The 15,316-nt window shown below is 41.0% G+C and overlaps 1 protein-coding gene across 1 annotated transcript in view; it reads right to left on the bottom strand.

Moving 5' to 3' along the window:
• Window positions 1-15,316, bottom strand: part of LOC103249837 (A disintegrin and metalloproteinase with thrombospondin motifs 12) — a gene marked incomplete at its 5' end in the record, with an annotated part of 154,497 nt that overhangs the window by 85,086 nt on the left and 54,095 nt on the right. The window contains one exon of the mRNA XM_008048455.2: window positions 3,547-3,667. Coding sequence (XP_008046646.2) covers window positions 3,547-3,667 — 121 coding nt within the window. The remainder of the gene's footprint in view (window positions 1-3,546; window positions 3,668-15,316) is intronic.

Here is a 15,316-nt window from a genome sequence, read left to right as displayed (position 1 = left end):
AACACTTAGTGGTTGCCAGTATTTGTTGGCTCTGTGCTAAGCACTTTATGTGTTCATTTATTTATGCTTCTTAAGAACCAGAACTTCATAGAATGGAAAGAACATGGACATTGGGAAGGGAATTCTGAAGCATGGTCAGAAGGCACGGGAGTCAAAAAGCTTGCATTCTATTATATGCATCATAACAAATTAGCTCTATGACTTTCCTAGGTTTGTCTAACTCCTTTGAATCTCATCTGCACAATGATGGGAATTAAATGATAATGTTTGAGGTCTCTCTTAGCTATAATATTCAATGATTTTGCTCTTCTCTAAGCTAGCTATTCTTTGTCTCTTCAACTTTTTCACACAAAACATGGTTTTAAGACACTGTTGTGGTCATTTTCCACTGGATATACATTAGATTTTTTGGCCCAACAACCAAGATGCTCATCCTTGTCACCTGAAATGGCTTTGATTTTTCCATCTCCCTCTGACACTAAAGTATTACAGGGTCCTGGGAGTCAAACCCTAGCCTGTCTATCAGGAATAATTTGCTCAGAAACTGGATGCAGGTCACAACCTCAGCCTCATTTTTCAAACTGGCAGCTCCAAAGGAACCAAAAAATTTTCCAATATATTTACTGAAAAAAATCCTTGTATTAAGTGTACCTGTGCAGTTGAAATCTGTGTTGTTCAAGGGTCAACTGTATTAAGAACAGTGAACATATTTATTCAGAAAAATCAATTTTCTTGCATATTCTCCAGAGTAGCCACTTGCATCAGTATTGCAGGAAGAAGAGAGACGTAATTTTGACCTCAAAGAAAAAGTCTCTGGGCCCAAGGAAACCACCTGGAGAAAGTGTCCCATCACTATCCCAGTCTTGGGATATAAGAACTCTCAGAATCTTTGAGGATGAGGGAGAGGATAGGACCTCACTTCTGAAGACATTAATGTAAGAGATACCATGGATTATTGGTGCTAATACAAATCTTATCCAACTGTTCTCTGCACTCTACAAGCAAGGACTTGATTCACCAGCATTCTGGTCTCCAGTCTTTGTCACTTCTAGTAAAAATGTGCTCAAGAAGTTATACTAGTAACCCTGAGTGATTTATCTATAAGGGCCAGCTTGTCTTTTTTTTATTTTTGCTATCTATTTATGGCAAGCAAGACCATGCTCACCACAGGCCAAGATCTCATGCTTTATGTGAGAAGGCCCCTGAGAAAAGCTTATCTATCTCTGATCCCTGGCTTGAAGGCAGTGACACGTAGGTTTCCAGTTTAGATATAAGTCCATATTTCATAGGCTTACAAATAACAGTGAGAAAAACTACATAAAAATAAATGTGCCTAAATCTTTTGAGGAGTTGAACTTGTCTTGTCTTAGATTTAGAGTTTTAGCCTCAATTATTTCAAAAGAGGGTTGTAAGGGTCGTGGAATCTTGTAAAATGCTGACCAACCACAACCCTTTTTCTAGAAGCTAGTGGACACAAAATACAGAAGAGGGAAATAGGGGAAAGTGAAATGAAAACACAAAGGCAAAAGGAGATGTCAAATGCTCAGGGGTGAACATGTAGCTAGAGGCACTGAGATTTCTGAGGTAGGTGTGAGGGTGGGAGGGAGGCTTAAGACACTTCTGATGCCCTTTTCTCATTCCAAAGAGACCAGAGCAAAGATTCCAAAACTCGAGTCCAATTTCCTAAGAGATTAAATGGTTAAGTGGAGGAGATTATGGGATGACAACTGCAGTTGCCAAAAGAGTCCCATTATGTTAGAAGCACAGCACATCACAGGTCAAAGACAGGAATCCCACAGATAAAGAAGTAGGTTAAATGCAGACATATGATTTTAAGTGTGACTGTTTATAGCTCAAGTAAATAAAACCACATCTAAAACTGAAAAAATATTTACAAAACACCTTCATAAAGATTAAAAAACATTAGCTACCATAGGGTGCTTAATCATAAGCTTTAAGACACACTGGGTTATCATTCATATCCCTAATAAGTAACTCAAAGGGCATTTTCATTTATAATAAAGTTATCAATCAAGAACATGAAACATAATCTTATAATGATCATTTTAAAGGGCAGGACAAGCATTACATTTTACAACTTAACTTTAGCAATTCAATAGTCAAAAGTGAGAAAAAAAATAGTGATAGAAATGAAACAAAGTTAGGTTACCTGCTGTTATGTTTACTAGAGAACAGTAAGTCATGTAATCAACTGAAGAACACACTTGGTACTCTTGAGATTCTACTTGGTAACTTGATTCTGGGCAGCAAGTATGTCTAGGAGAGGCATTGCTTTGCCCAGGACCCAGGAAAAGAGGACTTCACTATATCTGAAAGTAGCTATTATTTCCTGTCTTGAGCATCACTCCCGAGGTGGACACTGCCCCTCTCCCCTCAAGTCCTACTGCTGTAGTGCACGCTAGACTCCCTGCTTCCATCATCTGCATTTTTATGGATTCCAGAGAATTAACAGCCCAATCTCTCTGGAGTAGCCTCAACTCATGACTGGTAGGAGGTGGTGAGTACCATCTCAACTCCTTCACCCTGTAAGTGGGAACACTCAGATGTGCAGGTTCTACACTTGCTCCTATATAAAGGTAATTTGCTTAATGATACACTCTTGACTGCCTTTCTTCCCCTGCTTGAATAATTCTTGTCTTGGGATATATCTGTGGTAGCTCAAGCCAAGATACCCTGAGTTGTTTTTACCATCTCCGGGCCTAACCCAGCCTTTCCTTCACACTCTCACCAGCTACAAATCATAGGGGGTACCAAAAGAGCCTAAGTGTTGTACCTGAAGGCAAATCTTCATGCGGTCATAGGTGATTTGGGATGAGGGTAGGCTCTTCACTATCTGAAGCCTATCAGTAGTGCAAAGTTGCACAGAGAAGAAAACCTGTAAAAGGCAACTCTGGGAAAATAACAGCAGAGTATGAGTAAGGAGGAATGCTAGGTGGAGGAGCCACTTGGAGAATAATGAGGGACCACTGGGTGGGAACCCTTACAGGGAGTAATTGGGAGTGAAAGAGAGCTGAAGTAACTTTGCCCTTTGCCTTGCCTGTCTTTTGGCTTTGAATTGAAGATGGACTCTTTTTTTTTTTTTTTTGCCTTTAAATCCACTACTGGCTTGTGTGCTCTTACTTACAGTGCCTACCCTTGTGTCTGCAGCCTTCTCAATTAGTTTATCTTTTCTGTCCCCCAGCTCTTGGTCTGCTCTAATGCCATTGGTTTTAGCCACTTGTGATAACTTTTCCCGAAGGGGATCTTCTCTGAGGGATCACACTCTTATACTCATTCTTGTGTGCAGCCACCAGGCTGTTTCAGATCTCTGTGTCACAGTGAAGTGTCCTCTATTTGCTCAGCAAACCCTTTTCCTAAAACTGCCAAGGAACCCTTAGCTCTCTGAAGTGAGGGCTGTATTCCAATCTAAATGTTTTGAAAATTACAAGCTGTTTTAAGAATACAAAAACAAGAACTAAGAATCGATCAATTATCTTGCCCCTCATTCTCAGTACCCAGCACTTTGATTATTTGTTTGTTTATTACCAGATCCTTCTTTCTGCTTAAACATCTTTCTCACGGTCTGGCAGGCAGAGCCATCTCCAAGGCATATGCCACAGCGGTCCTCCGTGGCATTGGAATCAATCTCATAGTCACAGCCGACCATCTGCAGAGAAGAGAGAGGATAAATGACCAAAAAGCCTTGGTCTGTGGCTTCTCCTTTCCCCCTAGGTTCTTTACAAAACTGGGCAGGAGGTACAAGGGTACAAGGACAAGTGTGTGCTTCTGGTGGTAACCACATACATAGCTAGAGCAGCCACCATAGTAAAGGAAATACTTTTGCAGAGGCATAAAATGACTGAGGTCTCCAGTTTCCCAAGTCAGAGGCACAGTTGAGCACAGTTCCAAAAATCTATGGAAACATTGGAGCCGGGCTCGGTGGCTCAGCCTGTAATCCTGCGCCTTTGGGTGGCTGAGGTGAGTGGATTGCCTGAGCCCACGGGTTCGAGACCCACCTGGGCAGCGAGACCTCATCTCTACAATAAATCAAAAAATCAGCCGGGTGTGGTAGTGCACGCCTATAATTCCGGCTACTCGGAAGTCTGAGGCGGAAGGATCACCGGAGCCCAGGAGGTCGAGGCTGCGGTGGCTGGGAGTGGCCACTGCACTCCAGTCTGGGTGACAGAGTGAGACTCCAACTCAAAAAAAAAAGAAAAGAAAACATATTGGAATCAAAGTTAGTGGAACAGCAAGTCTCTTTCAGGTGTGTTCTCAGCCTGGAAAAGGAGAGCCATGAGGTGTTTTGCAGAATCATGTACTGAAGGATCATAGCAATTAGGTTGAAAGTCATGAAATGTATCTGACCTTCAGCTGAACTTGTCTGTAGCTTGCTTTCATCCATGAATACAAGGGAACACTACACCATATTGCTTTAGCTATAATTTTCTTTACTGTTTGGGAAGAAGAGTTGTGTCCAGGTAGGCTTTTTTTTTTCTTTTTGATCTTCAAAGGTCATTTTCTTTTTAACTTTAAAGCCACCTCAAATCTACTGAAAGGAAGTACAGCTTGAGCCTTTAAATACACACTCTATAAGTTAATGAGAGAATCAATGCCTACTTATAGAAAAAAATATATTCCTTGCATTCCTTAGGTTAGCCATCTCCAATTTCCTTTCAGTTCAAAGACTGTGCTACTTGACTCAGTTGGGGAAAAAAATAAAGTGCCAAGAGATTTTTTTAAAAGTAAAACTTAATTATGCTCATCACAATGGAAAGAGAAGCAATGTGCTGGACATGTGCTTTCAGTAGTTACGAGTAAAATGCCAGCCCTTCACAAGCAGTATGTTTACATCAAGCTTCAGCATCCTCTAACAAGTTGACCTTTACAATCATATTTCCAGTGACCTTCATTTCTTCACTGATTTGGAATGAGCCAGGGAAATTTACTTTGAGACATATTAATTTTAAAGTATTTTCTTTAATCTTTACCAAGAAAAGAATAGATATTTTAAAATGTGAAGAATAAAGGAAAGCAAGCCAGAAAAACAAATATCTGGAGCCCAGGTCTTTCTTCCTAAATGCACGGTCATATTTTTAAGCAATATTTGCCTGACTAAGTGGGAGGGAAGGGTTAGGGGAAGAAGACACACCCATGTCCCCAATATTCTGTCCCACTGCATATTAAATGGATTTTTGCAGAGACTCATCTGATTTGGTTTTCACGCCAGCTGCACACAGTACAATAAAAATGGAATAAAGTATCTAGCGTAAGGTCTGTGAAGGCTTAAACTGGTTTACCTAGTTGCATATAAAACATAAGGGGCTCCTGGGGGAAAAGAAACGGTCTTTGCTGTTCTTCATAACACATGCTCAGGTATGACAATATGGTCTTTCTGCTGTCAGCAGAATCAACGGTGGCTCTGCTTCTGCTACCTGATGTACAAAATGACTTCAGGACAGTCAGACTTCAGGAAGATGTGACTCTGGGATGCCAGACACACACCCTAATGGGTAGTGTGCTTGGGGATAAAAATCCCTTTCACTTCCCATTGTATCATCAGTTCTTGACCCTGAAGAAACTGCGCTGAAGAGCATGCTACCTGGAGAATGACTTAGGGAAATCGGGCTCCAGTCTTTCACCAGGCATTTAGCCCTCCATGAGTAAATAAGTCAGAGGTATTCTTACCAGTTCTCATTTTTCACTTAGGAGTTAATATTGCTTTATTTGCAATTTCTTAAGTGATTAAGAACTGAAATATCCACTGGCACCATGATCTAATCCACCTGGAACATAATCGTTTCTTTCTCAAGTCCTTGGCAAAAGTAGAGATTAGAGAATGCCTGTTTTTTTCCCCAGTCAGTGAAACTTTAAGTGTGAAGATGGGACAGAGCTACGCTTAGCCAAAAAGAACAGGATGATTCATTAAATACTGCCACTTAACAAATAAGACAGCAACAGAAAGCTTTCCTCGCCATAACATGTCAAGGTAAGTATTTGCCGTAGATTGAACTATGTTCCTTAAATAGATATGCTTAAGTCCTAACCCCCCCGCCCCAGGTATGACCTTATTTGGAGATTTGGGTCTTTGCAGATGTAATCAAATTAAGATGAGGTCATACAGGATTAAGTTGACTCTAAGTTAAATGACTGGGGTCTTGATAAGAAGAGAGAGATTTGGAGACAGAGACACACAGAAGGAAGATAGCCAGGCAAAGGTGGAGGCAGAAATTGGAACGTGTAGCTGCAAGCCAGGAATGTCAATGGTCATCTGCAACCCCTAGAAGCCAGGAAGAGACAAGGAAGGATTCTTCCCTAAAGCCTTCAGAGTGAATGCGGCCCTGTTGACAACTTGATTTCAGACTTATAGCTTCAGTACTGTGAGATGATATATTTCTTTTAAGTCACCCAAATTATATATGGTAATTCGTTACGGCAGAGGTAGAAAACTAAAACAATATTATTGTGCTCATTTGAGATGGGAAAACTAGTTCAGAGAGGCTAGGTAGTTTTCCCAAAGTCATATTTTAAAACCTGTCATCTTTCTTCTTAGCTCTTTGATGGCTCTGCACTGCCCTAAAGGTAGAGTCCCACGTCCTTAGTCTGGCACAAGCGACCCCTACCACATCCATCGCTGTTTCACCAGGCATACCACCAGGCAGCCTTATTTATTCCTCTGGGTCTCTCACACTGAATCTCTCTATGTAACCATCCACCACCCTCTCCCACACTTAATTTATACTGGACCTTAAAGTCCGCTCTCAGGAGACACCTCTGTCCAGGGGATCTTCTTCCAAGCCCTGCTGGTGTGTGAGGCACCCCAGGACACCTGACTTGAGAACACTGCCTGGCTGAAGGCCTCCAGCCCAGCTGCCTGGTCCTTTGCCAGAGTCTCCAACCAGACTCTCACCATCTGCTTCTGGATGGTCCGTCTGATCTCACTATCCCTAGAGCCTGAATCTAAGCTTAGGCATCTTGGATGCCAGATCTCATTTTGTTACAGTGGTGGTTTACTTGTTTTCTTCTAGGGAGGGCAAGGGCTTCATCTGTAATTCAAAGCTAATTCAAACACAGACTGAGGCTCATTTTGGAGATGAGTGTATTCAGTGTGGATCTGCAGTTGTTGTGCTGGTTAGCCTTCTTGAGTGATCTAGTTATGCGTTGCCCTGAGGAAGCTATGGAATGGCAGGAAGACCCCTGGGCATGGCCTCAGAGACTAGGACTCTAATTTGGGTTTCGGCCCTCACCAGTCCTAAGCTAGATGCACCATTCATTCATTCATTGAATGAGAATATATAGACAAAAATGAAGCCCTGCCCTCAAGCTTAGATAAATCATTGAACTTCTCTGGGTCTTTATTTTACTTGGGGAAATAAGAAGTCATGCTATTGACTTCTTAGAATTAAGTGAAGGCTACATGAGAAACTGACATAGAAACACTCAAAAACTGTAATGCTCATATAAGTACAAATTCTTATACAAAAGAAGGCCCTGTCTTCAGTGTTTCTCATATTCCCTTTACCCCTCCATGACGTCTTCTAACACCTTTGAGAGTTCCACATCTGCATTCTCTCCTGCCCTCTGGGTTGAACTTCCATTTGCTTGATGAGAACACTTTTCTCAGAAAAATGCATCATGCAATAAATGACAATAAGGAAGTTATCTCCAGAGACTCCACACTTTAATAACATTAAGTCTTTAGGTGAAAAAATTCATTTCTAAGGATAATATCTATATCAGTGCTGTCCGAAAGAACTTTCTGTGATGATGAAAGTGTTTTAAAATCTGTGCTGTTCAATACAGTAACCACTTGCCATATGTGGTTACTGAGCACTTGAAGTATGGATAGTGCAACTGAGAGAATACATTTTTAATTTTATTTAATTGTAGTTTCCTTAAATTTAAGTAACTCCATGTGGTTACTGAGTACTTGAAATGTAACTAGTACAGCATTAAAAATGCATTTTAAATTTTATTGAACTTCATTTTAAATGGCTACCTGTGACTAGTGGCTACCATATTGAAGAGCACAGGCCCACAATATCCGCTAGCTGGTAGGAAGGGCATAATATTGATAATAAAGTTTTCTTTAACTAAAAAAATTGTTTTGGAGATGGAGGACCACAATTAGTCTCTAAGTACTTACATTACTTAGCCTCTTTTCTTGTAATCATCCCATCACATCCAGTGAGCTCCACATTTTACCTCCCACAACTATGGCACTTTGATCATTTTCTAGATCATTTTCTGTGAAGTTGCACAACCTTCTTCTCCCTGCATACCATCCAAATATTTCATATGTACTTTTTCAGAGGTAAGAGTGATAATGATAGCCGGGCTCGGTGGCTCAGCCTGTAATCCCATGCTTTGGGAGGCTGAGGTGAGTGGATTGCCTGAGCCCACGGGTTCGAGAACTGCCTGGGCAACTTGGCGGGACCTCATCTCTACAATAAATAAAAAAATTAGCTGGGTGTGGTAGCATGCACCTGTAGTTCCAGCTACTTGGAAGGCTGAGGTGGAAGGATCGCCGAAGCCCAGCAGGTCGAGGCTGTAGTGGCCAGGAGCGGCCACTGCACCAGTCTAGGCGACAGAGTGAGACCCCAACTCAAAAAAAAAAGTAATAATGATGAGTACTTTTTGAGCACTAATTATGTGCTAAGTATTGTTCTAAGCTCCTTTCTGTGTTATTTTATGCTGACAATCATCAGGAGTAAGAATTATTATGATCTCATGTTTCAGAAAGGGAAACTGAGGCATTCAGAGGTTCATTTAGTTGTTCAAGGTCACACAAATTCCGGGAAGCAGTGAAAATGGGCTCCAAATGACCCGAGTTACCCCACAAGAAAGGCTAAAGTCCATTTTAGACAAACTTCTTTTATATGATGGGCAAAAATAAAATAGGTCTTGACTCTAGAAGAAACTTTGATTATTTGGAAAAATTGTTTACTAAAAATTCCCAAGGCGCCAAACAAAAAAAGACAAGCCTTTACTGATGTTATACAAGTCACCTCTCAGGTTACCTGTTATCACAGCACCCATCAAGGTAGCTCTGTGCTCCCCATAAATGTGTGAGCATGCCTGAGAGTTGAATGTGCCAAGGCTTCATCACAAGTAATGGTTTCTCAGTCATAAGTCAGTGTGTATGATATACAGGGCCAAGCTTAGTGCTGCGTTACTTTATACCCAAGCTTTGACCACTTGGGTCAAGGAGAAGCTCTAAAGCTCTAAAGCGTGCACATGACTGACCAACCAGTATCCACTCTACTTTTCTATACAATAGGTGGTTTGTGAAGAGGAACAAAGGACAGGGCCTTGTCTGTGGTCACCGTCAGTTGACTTCAAGTTTCAATTTCCAACATCAATTAAAGTACATTCTAGGAGATTGGTGCAACCACTTTTAAGGTGGTGCTTTAAGGAGCACTTCCCTGGATAACAATACCAGCCCATGTCACTTTAGATACATTAAGAACAAAACTAGTAGCGAACTGTCAAAGTAATTTCTTAAAGCAAAAGTATACGATACTGAAGTTGGGAAAATAGTTACCAATCCAGATCTAGCCTGCCCTCAAATATCCAAAGAAAAGGATTCTGGGGCTGGGTGTATATGACTGTGGAATACTGAAAAAGATTTTAAATACTCCATATATCATGCCTTAAAGGAAGGGACTGTCATTAACCCAATGTATATTAATGCCTTTGAGGTTCAAAGTTAAAAGTTGAAGCTCTGGAGATGAAACCAAAACCTGATGTATGTTCTCAAAGAGTCCATAATACAGAGTAAGAAAAAGGGCAAGAGAACTGGCAGTCTTGGGAGTATGAAGTGTGATGGAATGCATAGGATGAAGGCAGCAGAGAGGGCACGTTTTACATGAGAGGTCAGCATAGCACACCATGTCGGAATCTGCTCATATCCCCTCTGCTTCACTCTTTCAGGCAGATGCTGCCTACTAGGAGCTCCTGCCCGAGTGCTGTTTTCTGGCTATAGAAGCACATTCCACTCACTTGCTGGATGAGCCAGAAAAGTCTGCACCCTGGAAGCAGTCCTCAGCCAAACACTGGCAGGGATGTGGTTGGGATAACTCTGGGTGTACTCTACACTGTTTCCTGGAGTTCCCTAAAAGGTGTGTACTCCAGTTACCCACAGAGGCTTGATAACAAAGCTTTTATTGGTTTTCTTCCTTGTCCTGTCTTACTTCCCCCAATCAATACTGGTATTTCTCCCTTCCCCAAACTTCCTTTCAATCAAATCCTTTCATCGAGAAGAACATACACCAAGACAGTAAAGTTTTCCAGTGTAGATGATCCTCCATCTGAGTCTTTAAGAATGAATTAACAAAAGAAGAAAAAGCATTTCAAACAAGAAAGATGACATGAACACAGGCACACAATCAGGAGAATATGTAATAACTTAGAAAATTGGAATACAGGACTCTGGGGTACAGGCATAGACTTGATACTATGAAGGAAGTAGGTAATAATGAGCTGTGAGTATCATGTTGAGGAACTTAGACTTAATGTAGAATGTCATAGACAACCACCTAAGGTATTTGAGCAGGGATGTAACAACCAAAATTATATTTCAAATGATATTTAGGCCAAAGTGAAGAATTCTCTAGAGAGTGAACAGGCCTGGAGTCAAGGAAGCTGGGAGACTCAAGTTTCTTGGCAGGCACTAGGTCTTGTCCACTATTACATTTCCAGTGTCGAAGCAATATATGGCCTCTAGGCACAGAGTATATATTTGTTGTACTGAAGACCAGTTGGAGATGATTGCTTTTGTCCAGACAAAATAATGGGGTTTAAACTCAGTCACTACTAGTACAAGGAATATAGAGAAGTAAATAAAGAATGGATATGGAAGAAATTTGAGAAAAAATGAACAAGGTATTGTGAGCACTAAGTGTACTTGAGAATTTAGGCTCTGATTAAAGAGATAAGTTAAATTAAATAACATATATATTAAAAGTGTGTTGTATTTATTAGCAATAGTGATGACAATGGCAGTGGTAGCCATAGTGGTGGGGTGGTGGTGGCAGTGGTGGTGGTGGTAATGATGATGGTGGTGGTATGGTGGTGACAGAGGGAGTGATGGTGGTGGTGATGGTGGTGGTGTTGGAGAGGTGGTAATGGTAGGGTGATGGTGATAGCGATGGTGGGGGGATGGGGGTGGTGATGGTGATGGTGGAAGACCAGTTGGAGATAATTACTGTTGTCTAGGCAAAAAAAAAGGGGGGGGTTTAAATTCAGGCACTAGTAACAGGAATAAAGAGAAGTAAATAAAGAATGGATTTAGAAGAAATTTAAGAAGAAAAATGAACAAAACATTGTGAGCACTAAGTATACTTGATAAGAATTTAGGCTCTTAGGCTCTGATTAAAGAGATAAATTAAACTAAATAATATGCTATATATAGCCAGGCTCGGTGGCTCAGCCTATAATCCCGTGCTTTGGGAGGCTGAGGTGAGTGGATTGCCTGAGCCTGCGGGTTCGAGACCCACCTGGACAACTTGGTGAGACCTCATCTCTACAATAAATCAAAAAAAATCAGCCGGGCATGGTAGCGCGTGCCTGTAATTCTGGCTACTCAGAAGACTGAGGCGGAAGGATCGCCGGAGCCCAGCAGGTTGAGGCTGCAATGGCCGGGAGTGGCCACTGCACTCCAGTCTGGGTGACAGAGTAAGACTCCAACTCAAAATAATAATAATAATAATAATATGCTATATATATAGCAGTTATTAGCCATAGTGATGATGATGGCGGTGGCGGTGGTGGTGATAGTCGTGATGCTGGTGGTGATGAAGTTGGTGGTGATAGTTGTGGTGGTGGTGATGGTGGTGGGAGTGATGGCAGTGGTGGTGGTGGCAATGGTGATGGTGGGGGTGATGGTGGTGGTGGTGATGGCATAATGGCAGAGTGGTGATGGCGGGTGATGACGGAGGTGAAGGTGGTGGTGATGGTGGGGATGATGGTGGTGATGATGGTAGTGGTGGTAATGGCCGTAATGGTGATGGTGGTGGTGGTGATGGTGGTAGTGGCTGTGGTGATGGCAGTGGTGGTGGTAATGGTGGTGGGGAAGGCAGTGGTGATGGCAGTGATGGTGGTGGAGTTGGTGATGGTGATGTCAAGGTGGCAGTGGTGATGGTGGGGGTGATGGTGGTAATGGTGGTGATGGCAGTGGTGGTGAGGGTGGGATGATGGTGGTGGTGGCAGCAGTGGTGATGGTAGGAGTGTTGGTGGTGGTGGTGATGGTGGGGGTGGTGGCGGTGGCGATGATGATGATGATGATGGTGATCGTGATTATGATGGAGTGATTGTGGTATAGTGGCCAATTAAATGTGAAAAGAGAGTTGAGGAGAAACCTAGAATGACTTATTGTTGTTGTTTTTTTTTTTTGCTAGACATCTATATAGAGGGACTTAGCATCATTTACAAAAAGGTATGATACGAAAACAGCTGGAGTAAAAATGGGGTATAATTTTAATTTAGAGATGTTAAGATTGAAGCAACTGTTGCATCTTTGAGGACCTAGAGACTGGATCTGGAATTCTAGAGAGAGGTCTGGGCCAAAGCAATTGATTTAGTGGTGTTCAGCATACCACTGAGTTGGCCAAAATGTCCTTGAGAGAGAACAAAGGAGATTCAGGACAGTTTCAGAGTGGAAAGCAGAAGGGAGCTAACTAAGACAGGTAGGAAGATTGCCAGGTATAAGAGCTCAGCTAGGACTGAAGACATTGACTTTGTAATGACACAAATTCATAAAGTTGAACTTTTATTTTAAGAAGTGTACAGTAGGCTGGTCAGAAGATCAAAAAAAGTCTGTGGTTGAGTTGTTCCACTCCAAGGGGCTGGGTGAGAGATTGGTGGAATATTAAGAGCAGGTGTCCAGGAAGCAGCTGATGTGATAGGTTAGGACATCTGGACTATTTGAGAAGGAAATTAAGCCAAGGCTATGCCAACTGGGGGAAAAGGTAAGAGTTCAGAAGCTGAAGTCAAAGAATTGGTTACCTGGAGAAAGAAGAAGAGAGCAGGAAGATTAGCAGCCCAGCCTGAGACAGTTTGTATGGGTGTGAGATTTCAGAAGTAGAAGGGGGGACTAGTGGGGATGGGGCATCTGCTCATATATATAAAAGTTTGTCCTATGACATAGTGGTGATTAAAAATGGGAGGTATCCTGAAGAGTCAATATTTATATCTGTACCTTTGATAAACAAGTTTGGGAAAGTTCAGTATTCATTTTAAAAAGGTGGGAGGAGGTGAGGGGCACAGATATTAATAGGTGCTTCCCAGAACAAATTCAGTTCTAATCAAGACTTGATCATTTCCTTGACTATAAAATCTGCAACTCTAACATGCCAAACTGTTGGCACATATAATTTCAAAGCAAACATTTTTCTATCTATAAAGAAGGCGGATTAGACAAACACTGCATACATTTTTTTAAGGTGTTTCTTTTTATGTCAATACATATTCAATTCCCTTTGAAAAAGCTGTAATAAATGAATAAGGACACTAACAAATAAGATGAACACATAAATATGGAGGCTGAAACTGCCTACAACCTGAACCTGAAGATAAATTGTATCTAAGTTATTAGGTATATTTCATTTGACATCCTTTTTCAGCTTAAAAACTTAACTCAGTGTGGTCTAGACAGAAAGTGGGCAATTACAGTTTCTAAAAGACCTTAATTGGCTCCCAGAAAAAGGAAGACAAGCTGAGGGAATCTGGCTTATTCTATTAGGCTCATTAGATTGGCTTCAAGAAAGATGCCCAAATTATAATTCTTCTCAATCTTGGCTGCTCACATAAAATGAAATAGCATGGAGAGCCCTCAAACACTACTAATGTCTGGGATCTACCTCAAACCTATTAATTCAGAATGTCTGGGATTTGGAGATTGATATTTTGAAATCTCTCCAGATGATTATTTTATGCAGCTAGGGCTGGGGACTTCAGCCACCAAGAAACAAATATGATGCTAAAATTTTCTGTTAGACCTAAATAACTCTGCATGTATAGAAGCAGCATCTTTAGCTTGTGATGGGAAAACAAGTGCTTGAACAAAATAAATCAAAAAGCAACTTCAAAGAGAAATATGTACTTTCCAGGGTGCTGAACACTTACGGGCAAGAGTTTTTCGTGGGGCAATAGTTCTATCCAGTGGAAAAAAAGTTATGAGAAAAGATTTGTTTAAAACAAAAAATGTATTAAGAGTTCATTGCACATCAGGGCTGTTAAGGACTTAACATATAGGATCTGTGAAAGTTGTCAGAATCAAAATGGAGTTGCCGATAAGTATCCCTGACAAATATAGCCAAGGAAGGTCATGAAGAGAGGGTTCTCACAAATCACTCTATAAAAAAGATACCTGCACACGTATGTTTATCGCAGCGTTGTTCACAATAGCAAAAACCTGGAAACAACCATGCTGCCCATCAAAAGAGGACTGGATTAAAAAAATGTGGCACATATACACGATGGAATACTATGCAGCCATAAAAAAGAACAAAATCATGAATTTCGCAGCAACCTGGATGGAACTAGAGTCTATAATACTGAGTGACCTCTCACAGAAACAAAGATCCGAGTATCACATGTTCTCACTCATATAATGGACCTTGAACATCCAATGTAATACTATAAGAAAATGACTGACGGTACTGGGAAACTATGGGGGGGAGGGGGATGGGATTAACAGTAGCAAATATCTGTCTGGGGATGGGAAAGCACCTCTTATCAACAGGGTGCCTGAATGAAACGTAATTGTACACCTAACCCTTAACTGTACCCCACAAAACCATAATAAAAAATATTGATTAATAAAAAAAAAAGAGAGGGTTCTCATACTTGTATAGCTGATATGAAAAAGACTCTGCAAAATACACAACTTAGTTCAAAGGCTATCACAACCTTACACAAAAAATTTTTCTGCAAGGACATCTACCAAGAAACTACCTATCAACCTTGAACTGGCATCACCTTTGTTATTGATCTTTGTTGCCAAGGATAATTATTTCAAAAATAATTATGTAATCCTCATTAATATTTCCTTTAAAAACCTTTGTCTTCCTTTACCTCCATGAAAGTGCACACAGTTTACTATGGCATGTGTATTCCCATTGCAATGCCCTATTCCCAAATAAACATTATTGTTTTTTAGCGAGACTCTCTCTGTTTGTTATTTAGGGTGACAGATCTTATATAATTTTTTTGACAACCTCAAGTAGGGAGATAATTAATATCCCAATTTTAAGACAGAAAACTGACTCATAGAGAGATGTACAGGTTGATACAGTTAGTAAATAATAGTATTGAGTTC

This window comes from Carlito syrichta, unplaced genomic scaffold (assembly GCF_000164805.1).
Source record: "Carlito syrichta isolate Samal-C Ts95f unplaced genomic scaffold, Tarsius_syrichta-2.0.1 Scaffold123581, whole genome shotgun sequence".
In the NCBI taxonomy this organism is placed as follows: domain Eukaryota; kingdom Metazoa; phylum Chordata; class Mammalia; order Primates; family Tarsiidae; genus Carlito; species Carlito syrichta.
The sequence above is the reverse complement of the archived record's forward strand: the minus strand, read 5'-3'. Positions and strand labels throughout refer to the sequence as shown.